Raw genomic sequence first — 20,444 nt, forward strand, 5'->3', positions numbered from 1 at the left:
ACAATACTTACTTTTATTAAAGAAAAATATAAATGACTGCGAATTTAGACATCTCCCATATTTATTAAAATTTTTTGAACAAAATCAAGAAATGCTTCACTGTGATTTAAAAGAATTTAGAAGAAATAAATTCAAGATTTAAAGATTTTAATAAAACTGAAATGATTGTATCTTTTATCAATAATCCATTTCAAGAAAACTTGAACATCACAGAAATTTCAAATAAAATTAGTGGGCTGTTTGATATAAACCAAGCTGAAGTAGAACTTGAGATAATAAACATTGAGAATAGTTTACATTTAAAATCAATAAACAGTGAAGTCATTTGTAAGTATGCACATGAAAAATTCCCAATATTAACTGATATTGCGTGAAAAATTCTGTAGTGTTTTGGATCGACATACTTGTCAGAATCTGCTTTTTCAAATATGACCATCCTAAAAAATCAATTAAGAAACCAAATTACAAATGATCATTTGATAGTCTGCGATTTGCCACTTCTTCATATCAACTTGGCTATGAAAATATTGTGAGGTCCAAACAATGCTTTCACATTAACATTTTTTTTTTGTTTTTTTTAATCAATCAGCATTTCCTGTAACTTGTGAGTTTGTAATCAATCTGTTGTTTTTTCTAACTTTGGTTTTCCAAAATAGAGAAATAAATATTTTATTCCAATATTTTTTTTTGTTGTTGTTGTATTAAAATAATTAAAAGTGATAAATACATTTTTAAATACACAAATAAAATTTTTAGTTGTTTATTTGTGCATAATCGGATATCAGGTTGCGGGAACGTGATCTATATAAGAGAGTAGATCGCCAAATAACTTTTTATAGAAAAGTAGCTCGCGTAGTAAAAATGGTTGAACACCACTGTATTATACTATGAAGAAGATATATAGTTGATGTATTAAGCAGAGGAATGATGGATGCTGGTTTGATGGAGCTGTTCTATGGAAGTACTTGTAGTTAAGACAGAGAGCTGAAACAGAATGTCTGTGAAATAATTGGTGAAGTAAGTGAGGGATCATCAGTCAGTGAATTGCTCTTCTTTGGACAGCATCCAGAATTTTTAGAGGTTTTGGATTCTAAGGATGAGAGGAGTCAGGATTTGTACAGAGTTATTAGTTGGATGGATAGATGGATGATGGTGATGATAAATAACATCTTGAGCAGAAAAGAATGCCTAGTTGTTTAGAGGCAGAGAAAGCTATTAATGTATTTATCCTAAGAAAGACTAGGACACATCAATGGGAGGGGACATGATCTGATCCTCTTAGGTGATTTCTTATCATTAAAAGAAGGGGATTTGAAATCTTTTTTGTAATAAAGAAGGCAAGATGTTGTTTTGACAATATTGAAGGTGACCAGATTATCCTTGCGTCGTTGAAGAATGATAGGGAGATCAATGTTTAAGGCAATGGTTGTTAGAAGATCTTGGAGCTTGGGATGCTGTGCACTGCATAGTTTATTGAATGAGTAGGACAACTGGACAAACAAAACAGTGGATAAGATTATTGATAACTGAAAAAAAAAAGTCATTTATATATAGGAGAAAGTGGTGGCAATAGAGTCCTGATGTGCTTCTGCATTGGTGCAGATGCTTGAAGAGAAGAAGACTTTTTCCAAGTTATATAGGGAACAACCAGAGGAAGCTTGCTGCCCAATTAGAATGATGAAAAGTAGAGAAAAATGGCAGTTTACTAAGCAGGTCATGATACTAGACATGATCAAATGTTTTGAAATATCAAGAACAAGCATGTTTCTCCATACTTTTCTATGGCAAATGTCTAGTGGGTTATGTAGACTAAGAAATTTGCTGTAAATCTAGAATGGCAGACTCCATTTTGGTAGTCATTGCTTAAGTGATAGATCTTTAGGAAGTTGACTATTAATGACCTTCTTCATTGTTTTGGAGCGAATTGAGTTGAGGACAGTCAGTATTTGGTACAATGCTAGACTTTTGTTAATTAAGTTGGATATATGCATCCTTTCATATATTGGGCTAAGTGCCAGCTGAGTATAGAAGAGTGTAGAGATGATAATAGAGCAGGTGTTAGTTCTGAAGCACAACTTGTGGTTATAATTGGGGGAGTACCATCAGTATCAGAAGACCTTTTTTAGCATCTATTTAAAATTCCTCTTTTGTCTTTTGTCAAAAGACTACAAGAGTTGGAGGAGGAGAATGATGTCAGGAGGCTAACTTTATCTTTAGGTCTTGTAACAGTGATGGCATCTGGATGATGAGAGAGAGAGGTGGAAGCTGAACAGAAGTTAGCATGGACTCTTCATTTACACTTGATTTTACATCAAACCGCTTTCTTAAACATCCTGTTTACATCATATAATTGTAACATTTTGAATTGCTTTTCTTTGGCACTTTATCATATGGCTTTTACAGATCTAAAAACTTCAATTCAGATCATTATTACATTTTCATAATTTCTCTACCTCATTGTCTCAAAGTAAAAATTTGGTCTTGATAGCCACTATTTAGCCTTAACTTTTTTGTTCTTCCCCAAATTTCTCTTCTACACTTTTTCTTAATCTCTCTCAAGTATGCTTGCATAAATCTTACCTGATCTTACTTGGAAAACTCGGTAGGAAAATTCATCTTCAATTGTGACATTCAACAGTCAAGCACTATCAAACTCTGCTCTAATTATCTAAAATACTATCTTCTAAATTATACTTAAATGTGCAGCATTTTGGAGCACCAGAACTTTTATTTTTATGTGATTCCTACCCACGAAAAGTTCATTTGCAAACCTATAGTACATTTATACCATGGGTGGGTTGAGGTTTCCTCCCCCCCTACTTTTATTGATTTTTTAAACATTTTTTTTTAAATTTTTTTACCTGGTACAGAAACCATGCTCCAGGGACCAAACATTGAACTTTTTCAATGTTTGGTCTCTAGAGCATGTGAAATTCATCTCCCACTTAAAGAACTTCTCCATATTTGAGAATTTCTGGTTGAATATTATCTACTCTAGCTGGCTTTCCACATTTAGAGTTTCTAATGACTTTTTTTTTTTTTTTAATCTAATATTTATATGCATTTTCTAAGTTTTTTACATTATTATGTGACACCTCCAAGGACCCATTGAGGGAGAGCACTCTAATCTACAACTTCCAATCTCTGCCATTTAATCGCTTTTGAATTGAAGTTTTTATTTCTGTAAAAGCCATATGATAAGGTGCCAAAGAAAAGCAATTCAAAGAAGATGATGGTAGTGGTGTTCTACATTTCTGGCCAAGTATCCAGGAGGAATAATCGTGCTACCTCCATATGAGATTGGCTAACTCACTTTCAACTGAAAAACCCACATCTCTCCTCATGATGAGAATCAAACTCAGGTCTTTTGTGATCAAAGAGTGCAGTGTGCTCATTCTTCCAATTGTGCTACAGAGGCTTCCAGATATTCACTGTATATATATAAAAATCTCAATGTTGTTTGAGGACTTATATATCTAGTGTTTTCTTCAGCAATTTGCAATGAATTATACATAGATCATAAAATCGTAATAACCTCCAGAACATTCCATAACTTTCCGTGACTTGTTTAGCTAATTTTACAAGATTTAGCTTTCTTAAATTTTTTTCCTGTGGCACAAGCTAATTTAATTTTAAGGAAGTTTCAGCATTAGTATGAATTAAATAAGGGTTGGTACATGTAAATAAAATAAAATAATAATAAATAATGAATTTATTGGCTCCTATATATTTCTTGTTGTAAGTAGTGGGAAAGAAGAAAAGCTTGATTGACAAGATTCAAAACTGATATCGTGTAGCATATGTTGGCCACAGCTAAGTAAACAGGAAAACATACTGTTAGAGTTCAAAGGAAACAGTGGTTAGTATTTTGTATTTCAAATACAGTTACATAAATCACTAAAAAAAAAAAAAAAAAAAAAAAAAAAAACTCTGAGCAGTTATTCATGATTACTTCCCAAAACTTTGACTTAGGCATACAAATCAAAAATGGTTAGGATTCAGATGGGGTCATAGAGTTTCACAAGTTTCAAGGAACAGATGATCAAATTTAAATCTATCTGAGTGTAGAATTATCTTGGTTTTAATTCCAAAGAATCCACTCTTAGTAACAGGGCAAACAACAAGGCCACACTTTTTATATTATCCTCTTTTCTTCCATCAACTAAGGATAAATTAGCACCTCTATCCTTGCCTGATGTTTGTCTGGTATCGTGGTCTTGTTGACTTCGTTATTTTGGACAGATAGGCCATTCTACTGAGAATCTATGAATGAACATCAGAACCACATCAAATTCTTGGAAATTCGCCTTTGATGAGTCTTTTGACTCCATGGAGTTCTGGTGTTAATAAAAGCTTAACTAACCAACTTTGCATTGCCCCCTTTCATTCCTTTATCTCTGTTCTTTGGGACACCATTTTGTCTGGGGGACTACACTCTCCATTTGCTCAAGAAACACATCAACAGGTTCCTTTATCCTTAACCACATGCATTCACTACTTGGAAAGTCAACAATTAGAGGAATATGATGCTCCCAAGTCAGTGCAAATGTGTGGATGAAATGGCTGCCAGAAGGGAACTGATGAAAGAGACTTTGTAATAGAATGCTATGTTGCAGGCCTATCTGTTTAGCAAATTGGTGACAAATTGGGCCATCCCTGGTCAACAATCAGTGATACCATACTGAGATGGAAGCGCAAAGATTCAACTGTAAGTGCTACCCACAGTGGATGACCCATGACACTCACTAAACATGGCTGTAGGGTGCTATGAAGGGTAATATGTAAAGACCTCCATTCATCAGCTGACAGGTTAAAGGTGGAGTTCTGAACATCAACTGGAACATGAATCTGCACAAAAACATTCAGAACCGAGGCTCGCAGCATCAATTTACATGGTAGGACCACAATATGCATGCCCTACATTATCCAAACAAACATGCAGCATCGTAATGCAAAGTAAATGTGTATGGAGTCAAGAATCACTCCATAACACGTGATACCATACTGAGATGGAAGCACAGGGAGTCAACTGCAAGTGCTACCCACTACACTCACTGAATATGGCTGTAGGGTGCTATGAAGGATAATGTGTAAAAACTGCCATTCATCGGCTGACATGTTGAATGCAGAGATCTAGGCATTGATTGGAACATGAATCTGCACAAAAACATTCAGAACTGAGGCATGCAACATCAATTTCCATGGTAGGACTGCAATATGCAAGCCCTACATTATCCAAACAAATATGCAGCATCATCTTCAATGATGCAGAAAATATGCCCCATAGGATTGTTGCATTCATCGCAGCGAAAGGAGGTCCTTCATCTTAATAAGGTGGGTGTCATGGCTGTTTGTTCTTCACACTAAGGTGTCTGTTGACTTCCTTCTTAGCAGTATACGCTGCTTGGCAAGAAGCACTGTTGTGTTATAGGTTTTTTGATCTCTCATATATTGGGTTGATATAAAAGAAATAATAATAATAAAAAATTTTTTAATGAGAAGTGTATTAACCATCTAACCGGCCATTATGAATCAAATACGCATCCTCATACGCTTTGTATCCATCATATATTTCAATATAATATCAATGGTATTACAATTTTAATATGCACTTCGCATCCATGATAACCTTGACATCTATAGATGTCTTGGCCGGTAGCGTGGGTTAACATACTTGGCCAAGTAGCCTGTCATATCCAAGTCACATGGTTTCATAATAAGCCTAATTAATGCTCTATTAGAATAGATCAGCCTGTCTGCATCTGCATAACATAATCTCTACCTGGTAATTTTCTGTATTCTCAGGAAAGTTATGTGTTTTGTTGGGTAAAAAACTGAGTTTTTTTTTCTTAGAAATCTCTTTGTATTATTTAGACTATTTAACTCACCCCCAATTAAAAAGACCTTATAAATATTGCATCCTTAGTAGAATTCATTCCCAGTTCTCCAACAGAAAAGGAAACTTCCTACTAACAGACTGATAATTAAATGCATGTTTCTTTCAATTTATATAGGACAACCAAATATAGCAAGATGTGCACACTCATGCAATATTCTATTAAACACTACAAAGCCAAACCCACTGCCAATGATGTGACTAGTTTTTTGAATTATGCATGCATTAATCATTTGAATAATTTTTTCCATGGAAAAAAATGTATATTATTATTCTTAATTCAGTTTAAATACGGGCACCTCCAAGTAGTCCAAAGAGACCCAAACTATCCACACAATTTATCATACCTATTCTTGAACCCATTAACAGACAATGCACTCACAACTGACTCAGGCAACCCATTCCATTCATTCACTATTCTCCAAGCAAAAAATCTAGTCCTCATGCCCTTGCTAACCACACTCTTACCCAACTTCTAGGGATGAGCAAACAACTCAATATTTCTTTTCAGGTTATTTCACATATCATTTATGTACAAATTAAACAGTAGTGGTCTCAGCACCTCTCGTTCTGCCCCCTCTAGCCAAATGCTGAAACATTTCCCCTGCATCAGTCCTATAAAAACCACTCACAACTTTGGTAACTGAATCATCACTTCATTATCCTCAAGAAATCCAGGAGACCAGACCTGATAATAAAGTGGAATAACAACTTGCTTATCTCTACTTGTTAGTGTGTGTTCTTTCATTGGCCAAATAATCTTATGAGCTACTTTAGCAACCTTAGCAATATATCCTCTAAACTTTAATTCTCTGTTTACCACCACCCCTAAATCTCTAGCTTCATCTATTTATCCCAAAATGCATAGCTTAACATTTCTCCACATTAAACTGATACCCATTATCTTTTGCCCATACTTATAGCCTATTAAAATCATCCAACAATCTATAATAAGTTTAGTTTAATCCTTTATCCAAGTGCGAGCAAACAAAGTTTGCACCTGAAAGTATCTTCAAGACTGGGGTAAGGTAGTGCAACACCAGGCAACTCGTTGCAGAGGTGGAGAAAGCTCTCACTACTCCTATCTCAGTATCTCCCATAATGCAAAGCACATCTCCTTGCGGATATGTGTAATGCTATGCGTTAAGGCAAGGGCCACTACCCATACCGGTTTCGATCTTTAATGAGGTCTCGTCAGTGGGAGCCAGGCCCAGTAGTGGAGATACAAAGGCAGAAGCAATGAGAGGTCATCCTAACCTATAGGAGATGCCAAAGGGTGTGCAACCTTATTATTAAATTACTCCGGATTCAGAGAAAGATGTTGAGTGTTTATTTTTCACTTGGTTAGACTATAATAAGTTTAGTTTAATCCTTTATCCAAGTGTGAGCAAACAAAGTTTGCGCCTGAAAGTATCTTCAGTACTGGGGTAAGGTAGTGCAACACCAGGCAACTCGTTGCAGAGGTGAAGTGCCTTAATGCATAGCATTACACATATCTGCAAGGAGATGTGCTTTGCATTATGGGAGATACTGAGATAGGAGTAGTGAGAGCTTTCTCCACCTTTGCAACGAGTTGCTTGGTGTTGCACTACCTTACTCCAGTCCTGAAGATACTTTCAGACGCAAACTTTGTTTGCTCACACTTGGATAAAGGATTAAACTAAACTTATTATAGTCTAACCAAGTGAAAAATAAACTCTCAACATCCAACAATCTCTTCACATTGCTTTGATTCATCATCATTAGTGACTTTTAAAGCATTTAAGTGCCTATGGCCATCCAAGTATCCTTGGATTTCTTAACCGTAATACTAGGATAAGATGGTTATCCCCTATGCCTCTTAAATATTCTTGTCTGTAAATTGCATGTGTTCTACTGGCCGGTTTGCCTGTTCTGGGGGACAAAAAACCCAAGTTTCCTGGTGAAAAAACTTACCTTTAGTCAAAAGAGAACCAAATAAAGGTTTTTCGTGTCATGGATGGGAATTGAACCCAGGTCTTTCTGACCAAAGGGCGTTGTCTATACTGACTGAGCTACGGAGGCTCAACATTGCTTTGATTACTCTTCCTAATTTTGCATCATCAGCAAACAACTGAATATCTCTTTCAGTTTATTTTCTATATCATTTATGTACAAATTAAACAGTACTGGTTTCAACACTGAACCTTGCTGCTAGTCACCTGTTTTTACCTTGATTCTGCCCTATCACTTTTTGATATCTGTTTAGCAGTCACCCTCTTTTCCACATAATCAGTGTCATATCCATCCCCATTTGTTCTAATTTGTGTAATAGAATTCCATATGGTATTCTGTCAATGCCTTTGCAAAATCAGCAGAATCATTGTGTAGCCATTTCCTTTATCCAACTCAGCTGTTACTCTATTATAAAAAGTTAGTAAATTACAAAGGCATGTCCACCCCTTCATAAAATCATGTTACCTCTCATAGAGTATCATATTCTTATCCACCCATTTTTGAATCTCTTTTTGAACAATTTTTCCAGTACTTTTACTACCACACCCAAGATAATTTTCTATCTTAGGTGTGGTGGTAAAAATAAGATAATTTTCTATCTTATTTTTATATATAAAACTATAAGATAATCTATAATTATTTTGCTGTCTTTCTACTCCTTGAAACTCTACTAGAACTGAGACTTAAATTAAAGATCCTAGTAAGAGGCATTGCCAATTCCCTTGCACATTCTCACAAAACCTCAGCTGATATCCCATCTATTCCTACAGCTGTATTTACATTTAGATTCTGCAATATCCTGGGAAATTCCAATTCATCCACCTCTGTTCCCACATCAGTCTCTGTCACATATTTTACAGCAGTAACCTCACTTGGATGATATACCTTTGTAAAGTGGTCACTCAGTAACTTAACTATTTTATCTGCTTCTGTCACCTCGTCACTATCTGGACTCATTAAGGTTAATCTTCCATAGTCATTCTTCCTCTTACTCTCCACATAACAAAACTTTTTTGGGATTTCCTTTGGGTTGCTTGCTTGGCTAGATTCTTCTCGTAATCTGATTTTGCCTTCCTTACCATGCTGGTCATCTTTCTTGCCTTGCTTTGCTTTCCACGAAAAGAGCATGTCATTCTGAGATAATTTTTTTCTTTTGTGTTATTAATTTCAAAATTTTTTGTCTTATTTATTATTGGTCATTTCATGTGATATATTGCATATAACACCCTTAATATGGTTGTGATCTGTCATTCTTTTAATATATATATATACAGGTTTGTCATACTTTTTCAGCACCTAGTCTTTACTACATATGCAGAAAGGTGCATTGTCAATGCAAGGTAATTATCAGTTATAAAATACAGAAAACTTCTGCATGAAGTTGATATTACACCTGCTTCATATGGAAAATTGCCTTGTCCATATGCAAAAATCCTCCAAATAAGGTATATTATATTATTTTATTATAAGATTGTTCTGAAGCAGTAGTGAAAGTGGTGTTGGTTGTTTTAGGATTATGCTAAGGCAGGTAAGTATGAAGCAAGCATATTATGTCTGCCAGTTGCATATGTTCCCTGACTGGTTTGTCCTCCACTTAAAAAGTATTTATAAATGTTTATTAAGCCTAAGTGAGATTCAAAACAGCATTCATTCTGAGATATATTATTAATTTCAAAATTTTTTGTTCTATTTATTATAGGTCATTTCTGGGTTCTTCATATGAAGCAGATGGAGAGGCAAATGGTTTTTTTGTCAAATATTTAAAGAAGTACATTTCAAAGAAGGCAAGCATTTGGAATGTACTACATCAAGTACAACGTGGTAAATATACGTTTCAATTTATATTTAATGACTGTGTTAGATCTGTATTCATCTTTTAACAACCAGGTCAGCAGGATTTGTAAAGGGCAGGTCTTGGTTTAGCAATCTGCTTATGTTTTGTGATAAGGTGACAAATGTGTTGGATAAAGAAAATCATATACAGTGATATTCTTAGACTTTGCAGAAGCATTTGATTGATTACTATATGATAAGTTTTTTACTTATCATATAGTAATCAATCAAATGCTTCTATAGTAAGTACAACTATAGTAATCATATATATGATATATGATTACTGTAGTTGATGGATAAGCTACAGATGATAGGAATAGATAGTATATTGGTTAGATGGATTGGCTCTCTGAACAATGCCAGTAAATTGTGCATGATGGAACTGTCTCTCAGAAAAGGAAGGTGACTAGTGGTGTGCCTCAGGGTTCTGTTCTTGGGACCCTACTGTTTAACTTGTTTGTTAATGATATTTCATGTGGATTAACTGGGGATCTTCAAATGTTTGCCGATGATGCAAAATTAGGTAGAATTATCATAAATAGTGCTGATGTTAATTCTCTATAGGAAGATTTGAATAGACTTTTAGCTTGGACAAATGAATGCAGTTGCAGTTTTAATGTTAATAAATGCAAGGTGTTACACTTTGAAATACAGAAATATAAAGCTATATAATGTATTGGTGGAGCTGTACTTCAGGAAGTTGATGAGATTTGAGATCTTGGAGTGATGGTGGACAGTGGACTGAAGTTCCAAGGGCACATCGCATGTGTTGCAAAGACTGCACATCGTATAACTGCTATGATAAAAAGTATATTAACATGTAGGGATAAGGAGGTGGTGGTACTTCTATATAAGGCATTGGTCAGACCACATATGGACTGTTGTGTTTAGATTTGGTCACCTAGTTTTCATTGTGATGTAGAAACACTATAGAGGATCCAAAGATGAATAACAAAAGTGATATCAGTACTCTGGTGTTGGCTATGAAGAGTGTTTGAGAGAATGTGGATTATAGAGGTTGATGGATAGGAGGAAAAGAGGAGATATGATAGAGACCTTCAAGTTAGTTAAGGGATTCTATCAGATTAATGCAAAAGAAATTATAAAAACAGTGGATGTTAAGATGGGAAGAACAAGAGGCCATCCCTGGAAGTTATTTAAAGATGTGGTGAAGAAGGGTGTGAGGAGTAGATTTTTTACGTAGAGAGTTGTTAATGAGTGGAATGCATTGCCTGAGTGCATTGTTAGTGCAGATAGTATAAATAACTTTGAAGCTCATTATGATAGACTTGTTGCTGGTTGAGTGGGCCTCCCACAATGAGTCTGTTGATTACATGGAGGTTACCAAATAATAATAATACATAATGGGAAAGGATCAGCAACAAGGACACTATTTAATCTCACCAAAACTATCCTTGAATATGTTTTGACAGAAAACTGAGAAAAGGGGATAAAAATATATTTGGAAAATACCTGAGTAATCTACAGTTCACTGATGACATGCTAACAGAAACATCACCAAAAGAATAGAACACATGATTATAGAATTAAATGAAGTAATCCTAGAGACATAATGTAGAGAAATAATGTAATAGTGGAAAGCAGTATCATATTGCAAGAGTTAGGATGAAAAATCAGGTGAAAGTTATATGGATGAGTAGCATCATTAAGAAGAATCTGCAAAAGAAGTAAATGTTATGGAGGGTATATAAGGAGAAAGGTGATCAATAGGCTCATGGCCAATATAAAGTACTGGCATAAAGGGTAACTAGCATGGGAGGAAGGCAAAATCAAATTATGAGAGAAAATTAGTTATGTTGCATTCAAAAGGAAGCGATTATGGAAGGAAAACACTCTAATGAATGCTGATGTAAGGAGAAATCTTTGAATTATCAAACAATTGCTTTCATTACATATGTGCATCATCCAAGTGGAAATAATGCAGTGACCATTATGACAAGGATCAACTTAAGAATAGAGGTAGAATAGAAATATAAAATGTGTGTTTGGAATATTAAGAAATCTCAATGTGAATACAGATATGAGGTTGATTGAGATATGAGCACGTTTGTTATGGGAAAGTGTAAGAGAAATTGGCATTGCCTTAACTAGACTGTTTAAGTCTCAGCACTTGCAGACTGCCAAGAGAATGGAAAAGGGGCAAAATATTACACAATTAGGCTCCATGATTGAAGTTTCAAATTATAGACCAATTAATATCTCAGGGGTGGTGGTATTGTAAACATTGGTCCAAATCAGAAGATCATACAAGTACTTTGTAAGACCTTTGTTTTTCACCTTTTCACCATTATCTTTGTTTTTCTTGGGATCAGACTTTAGGTGTTTCTTGTCCGTAGAAGCATCTATTTGCAGAAAGAATACATCTCTGAATCTCATTGCTGATATCATTTTTACAATTAACTTCTGATCCCAAGTATATAAAACTATGTACAATTTCAAATTTATAGGAACCAATTTCAATTTGAGAAGGATTATTATCACAAATCTTTCTAGTTACTAGCATATACTTTGTTTTTTCTTGGTTAATGAATAGTTTTGATCACAATGGGAAAAACAAGGGATCTTTTGGAGTTCAATAAAGGGCTTGTTGTGGGTGCCCATCTGGCTGGAGCCACAATTTTGAAAACAGCAGAGCTGACTGATTTCTCAAAAGGTAAGAGATCCCAGGTGTTTAATCAGTGAAAATATAACATGAGGTATAGCAGTCTGTCAGGAATGAGATCAGTATTGTCTGAGAAGGCTTGTATGCACAAAATAACTTCCTTTATGCAGCAGTTGACCAAAGCATTTAACGAAGGCTGTTCCCGACCCATATCTCACCAAACAATGCACAGGGAATTGAAGAGAATCTGTATTGGCAGCCACATGCCTATGTGGAAACTGTGGTATTAAATAAAAGTTTCTAATTCAGTGGCCAGTATGTTTAGAAATCCTGCAGGATTATCTAAATAAACTAAATATCTATCTAAATCAGGATTATATAAAAAAGGTTTGGGCACTAAGGATAATGGCTGCCAATTCAGTGTATCAAAATGTAAAGTTATGCACTTTGGGATGAACAAATTACTGGGTATGTATTGCATAGATGGAACTACACTGAAAGAATTTGATGAGTCTAAGTTTGCTGGAGAGAAAGAGAGTGTGTTGAAATTCAGATGACATATAGAACAGGAATAAGGAAGTTATTATCTCTTTATAAGGTATTGAATGCAGTTAATACAATTATTGCACACAGATTTAGTTGCTTGAGTTTCTTGGAGATGTGGAAATGGGGAGAGGGAGAAGATTAGGTTTAGTGACCAAAATGTGACTGTTTTTTTTGGAGTGGTCTATATGAAAATAGACTGAAAGTTTGCATGTTACAAACTTTAGGTAAAAAAGAGGGGTTTTTGATGATATTTATAGAGTAGATGCTAAAAACTTTTTCCAGTAGATGACTGGATGGAAGGAAACAGAGATCAACTTTGAAAGTTGTGTGAGAGTGTGATTATCAAGCATGTAAGGACTATTTTTTTTTTCTTTTTTAATGTGGTAAACAAATGGAATAGGTTGTCGAACAGGGCCATATATCTTTTTACATCAGAATGTTTATAAGTCTTAAACAAATTAAGAAGGAAGCAGTCACAGAAATAGTTGCAGTTGACCATGAGATTTTTAATATGAAATTCAACTTATCCTCATTTCAACACAGCAAGGTTCATGTATAGAGGCTTAAGTGCTGTGAAGACATAATATTGGAGGTTTAATGGATTTTTTACAACACTCAGAAAGGATTAAAAAGAATTTAATACTTCCTATATTTCGTCCTAGTCACTAGGACATCTACGGGGATTACAAAAATAACTAATGTAACATAACACAAATATCATACAATACTAAGCTCAACCACGTGGGTGACACTAAAGTCCTATCTAGATGGAGTGCCCTCTGAGGGCGGTTGTAAGTGGCCTGGAATATAAAGTAGGATCTCTGGTGATGAGTGTTTCCCAAATTTTCGGAAGCTTAATGCAACCGTATTTATTAAGATTTGGTTGATTTCTAAGAACTGCTGCTGCTTCTAAGAATAGTCTCTTTTTCTTGAATTTGCTGTGATGGTGCATGGTGGTTTTCTTCCATGATACCCTGTGGGTGGTGTCCAAGGCATGGTCAGCCAAGCCTGAATGACCATAATTGTGTTTACGGACGTGTTCTTCTAAGCGGATGGATGCTGATCTGCCTGTCTGTCCCAAGTATGCCAGCTTACAGGAACAGGGTACTTTGTAAACTCCAGGCAGAGAGAGAGGAGGGAGCTGATCTTTTGTAGAACGGATAAGGGTAGCAAGTTTGCGGTGGGGTTTATATGCTGTGTGTAGGTTGTACTTTTTTAGAATCTTGGCTATTTTTTCGGATGTGCCACGGATGTAGGGTATGGTGATGGCATTTTTAAATTCTTGTTGACGAGAAGGACCGGAAATGGGAGAGGAACTAATTATTTTTTTGATACTGTGATCACTTTAGCCATTGGAGAGGAAAGTGTTGTGTAGATGATGTGTTCTCTATTTGGCCTCATGGCCCAGACACATTAGACTCCTTCCTCAGTCATCTCAATAGCCTACATCCAAGAATCCAGTTTACTATGGAAAAGGAAAAGAACAATTGTTTACCCTTCCTAGACACCTTAGTCACACGCCTGCCTAATGATACACTTGCCTTCACTGTATACAGAAACCCCATACACACAGGCAGATACATTCACAAACTCTCACACCACCACTCCTCTCAACAATATGGCATTATTAAAACTCTTACCAAGAGAGCCCACAATCTTTGTTCCAGTGGAACTGCCCTCACTGCTGAGCTTAACTACATACACAACACTTTCCTCTCCAATGGCTACAGTGATCACAGTATCAAAAAAATAATCAACTCCTCTCCCATTCCCGGTCCTTCTCGTCAACAAGAATTTAAAAATGCCATCACCATACCCTACATCCGTGGCACATCCGAAAAAATAGCCAAGATTCTAAAAAAGAACAACCTACACACAGCATATAAACCCCACTGCAAACTTGCTACCCTTATCCGTTCTACAAAAGATCAGCTCCCTCCTCTCTCTCTGCCTGGAGTTTACAAAGTACCCTGTTCCTGTAAGCTGGCATACTTGGGACAGACAGGCAGATCGGCATCCATCCACTTAGAAGAACACGTCTTACATCTGTAAACACAACTATGGTCATTCAGGCTTGGCTGACCATGTCTTGGACACCACCCACAGGGTATCATGGAAGAAAACCACCATGCTCCATCACAGCAAATTCAAGAAAAAGAGACTATTCTTAGAAGCAGCAGCAGCTCTTAGAAATCAACCAAATCTTAATAAATACGGTTGCATTAAGCTTCCGAAAATTTGGGAAACACTCATCACCCGAGATCCTACTTTATATTCCAGGCCACTTACAACCGCCCTTAGAGGGCACTCCACCTAGATAGGACTTTAGTGTCACCCACGTGGTTGGGCTTAGTATTGTATGATATTTGTGTTATGTTACATTAGTTATTTTTGTAATCCCCGTAGATGTCCTAGTGACTAGGACGAAATATAGGAAGTATTAAATTCTTTTTAATCCTTTCTGAGTGTTGTAAAAAATCTATTAAACCTCCAACATTACAGCAAGGTTCAAAACATAACTGACTTTTCCCAAGCATCCTTATTGTTGGTGCCCAGCTGTTTGGGGGGGGGTGAATACAACCGTCACAAGAACTATGAAAATCATTAGACTTAAAAAATTACCATTGAAAGATGTATGAAAAATTAGAAAATAGAGACATTCATTTCCAGCAAGAATAACTGTGTCAGAAACATAATATATATAGAAGGACCAAAACCACAGAACTTTAAAGAAAATTGTGAATTGACTTGCCATTATACTAACCAATAGTTAACTGATAGATTTCAGTCTACTCATATTATATTGAACAATGTTCATGGAAATATAGTATATATAGTTTTGCAACTCTATTGTAAATCATTTGTTGGAGATGGAAATCAGAAATAAAGATTTCAGTACTGTCAGTAAAGTGTGATGGTCATGTGAATTCAAAGTTACCTTTTTTTATTTACAAAAGAGTTGGATTCTTCATTTTATGCTATCATTGCACAACATAATAGCACGGAGAACCTCACACATCAGGGAGATTGAAATGTTACTAATATTATTTGAATAGGTATACTGCAGACACATTATTTCAAAATATGAAATACTGTTTACACTTTAACATTTCTATGCTGGAAATGATAGCTATTTTCAGGATAATAGTACCAAACCATTTCAAAATGAGGGAGGCCTTGGAAGATTTGAAGGATGGAATAAAGTTAAATGGACATCTGATAAATAATATTAGATATGCAAATGATATTGTACTTATGAGTGAAACAGAGGAAGGCTTGCAAAGAATTTTGAATAGACTGAACAGGGTTGGAAAGGAGAGATATAAAATGAAAATAAACATTCAGTAGACAAAAGTGATAAAGATTTCAAGGAAAGGAAATGATGGGATGGAAATCACTTTGAGCAGTACCTTAGGAGTTGGATAACAGATAACAATTGATCTAATTATGAAATTAAGATTAAAAACAGAATTAAAAAAGCAAAAGCAGCATTTTCCAAATATACCATGTATTAGGAAACAGAAATCTGAACAGATAGTTAAAAGTAAGAATCTTCAAGACAATGATCAAGAGCATGGGGACATATGGATGTGAGTCCTGGATGATCAGTAAGGAGATGAGTGACCAATTGAATGCGTTTGAAGTGGTGCTTGAGAAAAAAGGATCGTATCATCTGGACTGAAAGAGTGAGCAATGAAGAGGTTCTTAAAAGATTCGACATGAAAAGAGACTATGGCTAGTATCCAAAGAAGAAAAATAGCATTTACAGGACATTTGATGAGATTCTTCTGGAGAGCTCCCCAGAATAGTATTGCAGGAGATGGTGGAGGGAAGGAGAGGAAGAGAAAGACCCCGACTGCAATAGAAGAACAACATCAAAGACTGGACGGGCAAGAGTCTTACAGAAGCAAGAAATAGAGAGGCATGGATATATATTCTAACCATTAGAATATATTTCTCTCTCTCTCTCTCTCTCTCTCTCTCTCTGGTTTCAGAAAAATCGGTGGAGAATTATTAAAACATGATATACAGATTTAGAAATTTTACTATTACTCATGAGCATAAGTGACTTCACATTACTCTAGATACTTTTTTTGTTACTAGTGGAATCCTTCCTGGTAATTTCATGTCATTATTATGACAAAAAACAGTTCTATGTTATAGATACTGAGATTTTGATTCTCTAATTTAGTAGTGTATTTGTGCATGATGGGAGTTAATTTAATTTTATTATTGTTCAATATATGACTGATGAGTTTATATTATTTTTGCTAGATTTTGAAAAAGATCAAATAATTGGTGACTGTCAGTGTCCATGGGTAGCAGGTAACTTATCAAAACCTCTCAGTTTAACTGATTCTGTTTATCAAAACAGAAGAGGATGTGAAGGATTAGATGCAATATATAAAGAGTTAACTGGTGAGTGAATATTTTAACTTTCCTTACTTTCAGTTTGATATAATGATAAAATTGTACCTGTATAGTGTGTAGTTGTGAGGATGTTAAACATTTACCCATCATTTGGAAAGACTTGGGTTTGAATCTTCTCTAGGAGATGAGAAACCCATAATAGTGACTTTCAACTGAAGGTCATGAAAATTCAGCATTTTCATCATGTAATTAAAGACACCTGTCCTTCATTCATCTCTTGATGGACATGCATGCAATCAAATAGACCATATCATAATCAGTAAAAGATGTAGCACATGCAAATCAACTGAGATACCATATTAACAAACTGGTTAAAACTGAAGAGAGAAGAAAATATGTGTGTGATTTAAAACAAAAATTGAAAACATCTGGAATCATATCAATAATAGAATAAAGTAGCAGCAGAAAATTCAATTGAAATTCAAAGTAAAATACAGCATAAAAATTGGTTTAATGAAGAATATGAAGTGGCAGTAAAGAAAAAAAAGGGGAAGGGACACAGAAACATTTGGCTTAATTGCCCAAATAAGACAACAGAAAAGAAAATTTTTACATGAACAGATTGAAATTAAAGAAATCCTGAAATACTTTATAGTAAATAATCCTAGAAAAATTTTCCATGAAATTAAAAACAAAATGCAGGCCTACATGGGAGGACAACAATTATCAACAAGAATAATGGACAGGCACTAGAGATGAAATAGCAAACAAACTCCTAAATTGCGATGAACATGCTGAGTCTTTTAAACAGAAATCTTATCATACTTCATCATCAAATTCCTGCCATGTACCCTCAAGGGGGTGTAGAGGATATGATAGTACTACACGAAAAATTTACATCATTACAACTTCCTATCTTCAATTTTCCTCCAAATCAGTCTGTTACTTGTCAAGACTCCAACATTATCAGATCTTATATTTCTATCGTCTAAGGCACTTTGTAGCATATCAATCCACCTATAGCTTGGTCTTCCTCTGGGTCATTTTCCTGCCAACCTGGCAGAGAACACTTGTTTTGCTAATCTTTCCTCTGCTTAAGCATAGATTACTTTTCATGCACATATGGTTACATTTTTCCACTTCTGATCTTTTTCCAATCATGATTGTAATCTACCCCAGCACACACAAACACTAAAAATTATGAATGTATGAATACAAATACACAGCACACTTATGTTCAGTAGTAAGAAATGTACATACAAGCACCTCATAGGCTGTCTGACTATCACTGATAACTTTTAGATGCTACATGAGTAATGTATGCTTGGTAAGTAAAATATTTATAATTCGGATTTTTTTCATAGGCCTTTCAGGATAATTTGTGTAAGTTCGAATTTACATAGTCAGAGACTACCTATGTATATAAATAATAAATATTTGAAAGTTTCATCATATTGGATTTATTTTCTCTTTTGTATTCAACAGTAATTAAAATTCATTTTTCATTTTAATGATGATAAACTTTTATCAGTATCATCTTACTTAAACCATGAAATATAATCCTTTCTGTATGAGATTTCTAATTACTATTCTTGAGCTGAAATTTCTATCAAACATTTCTTATTTGTTAACCTTTACTCTCCTCATTCTGTTGTATATACCACCATTGAATTGGCTCTGCTCCAGGGGCAGATTTAGTCGGCTGGGAGCCCCTGGCAGTAGAATTTATAAGTCCCCTAAAAATTTTCTACATTTGGAAGAAAAGTTGATGACATTTCTCTTTCAGCCTGGTATGCTTGTATGGTAGTAGCTTGTCTTTATCTTCTTATAAAAATAGTAGAAACTGCTTCAATTCATCATCAAAATGCCTAATATCTATATCGTTCTTATAGACCTCTTAATTTTTCCACATAGCTCAGGGTCTCTGCTGACCACCATGTCTGCCACCCGCTTGATCGGCTCACACATATTGTTGAATGCTGGAATTCTTGTTTATATCATCATTTTTAGTATGATTTTAACACTGATGTTATAAGTTCATTCTTCTGATTGCTTCTTAGAGGTCTCTTGTCTTGGATCATTTGATGTTTTTGCTTACTTTCATAGTTTGTCTTTTTATTGCCAATTTTTATATCTAGATTTTTTATAGCAGTTATTAAGTTTAGTTGGATATTCCTGAATACTTGTACTTGATTTATTTAGGATGTTATCTGCAAAATAGAGCCAAGTCGAATGTCTGATTTTGATATCAGGTTTAATGTCACTTTTCTGTATAATGTGATCTGTCATCATCCTTTAAGGGATTTAGACCTGGTGACCTGTTCCCATCTCATTCCATCTTTTCCTTGGTTTTCCCTGACTTCTATATCCAACTGGGTGGTATTGGTGTATTCTTTTGGGGGAGGGTGGTGTGGAACTGTCCATTCCCTCGATGTGTTCAGTCCACTTCATTCAGTATTCATATATGTTGTCCAATACTTAGTCTATTTTTTTTTAGGTCTTTACACATTTCTGAATCTTTTCTCACTCCAATATCTCTCAAGAAAGAAGTGATTGGACTGACACCCTGAAAAAACTCAGACAGGTTAACTGATATGACAGGATAAGGAAAGGAAAAAGAATGAAAACAAGAATATCTGGAATTTTGCTGCTTGGAATGTTAAGAGTATCCATATAGATGATTAATAACAGTGAAGATAGTATGCATCATTGCCACACACCCTTCATTTTATATCAAGCTCATTCTGTACCTCTTTTGATTCTACCTGCTGATTTTTTTGTTATACAGTTGACACCTGAACAATGCAGGGATTAGGGGCAGCAACCGTCTGTGTTGTTCAAAAATCCACGTCTAACTTCTGACTCCCCAAAAACTTACCTACTAATAGCCTACTGTTGACTGAAAGCCTTTCCAATAACATAAACAGTTAATTAACACATATTTTGTATTGTATGTATGTATGTATGTATGTATGCATGTATGTATGTATTATATATTGTATTCTTACAATAAAGTAAGCTAGAGAAAAGAAAATCATATAAGGAAGTGAAAATACATTTAGAGTACTGTTTTTATCAATACTGTAAGTCTGTGTCATCTGTTTACAAAATGAATCATATGTCTGTCAGTACCTACATCAATATTGTCTTATATGATACAAAACACTCTAGATATTATATGTATTATTAACACGAGACATC

The 20,444-nt window shown here is 35.0% G+C and overlaps 1 protein-coding gene across 2 annotated transcripts in view; it reads left to right on the forward strand.

Moving 5' to 3' along the window:
* LOC150092985 (mucosa-associated lymphoid tissue lymphoma translocation protein 1-like) overlaps window positions 1-20,444 on the forward strand; it is a 228,003-nt gene that overhangs the window by 179,141 nt on the left and 28,418 nt on the right. For both annotated transcript variants that reach the window (XM_090413823.1, XM_090413824.1), the window contains exons 12-13: window positions 9,570-9,691; window positions 17,148-17,291. In XM_090413823.1, coding sequence (XP_090269949.1) covers window positions 9,570-9,691; window positions 17,148-17,291 — 266 coding nt within the window. The remainder of the gene's footprint in view (window positions 1-9,569; window positions 9,692-17,147; window positions 17,292-20,444) is intronic.

The sequence above is a fragment of the Typopeltis vanoorti genome, chromosome 24 (genome assembly GCF_054136105.1).
Source record: "Typopeltis vanoorti isolate ZY-2024b chromosome 24, IOZ_Tvanoo_1.0, whole genome shotgun sequence".
NCBI lineage: Eukaryota > Metazoa > Arthropoda > Arachnida > Uropygi > Thelyphonidae > Typopeltis > Typopeltis vanoorti.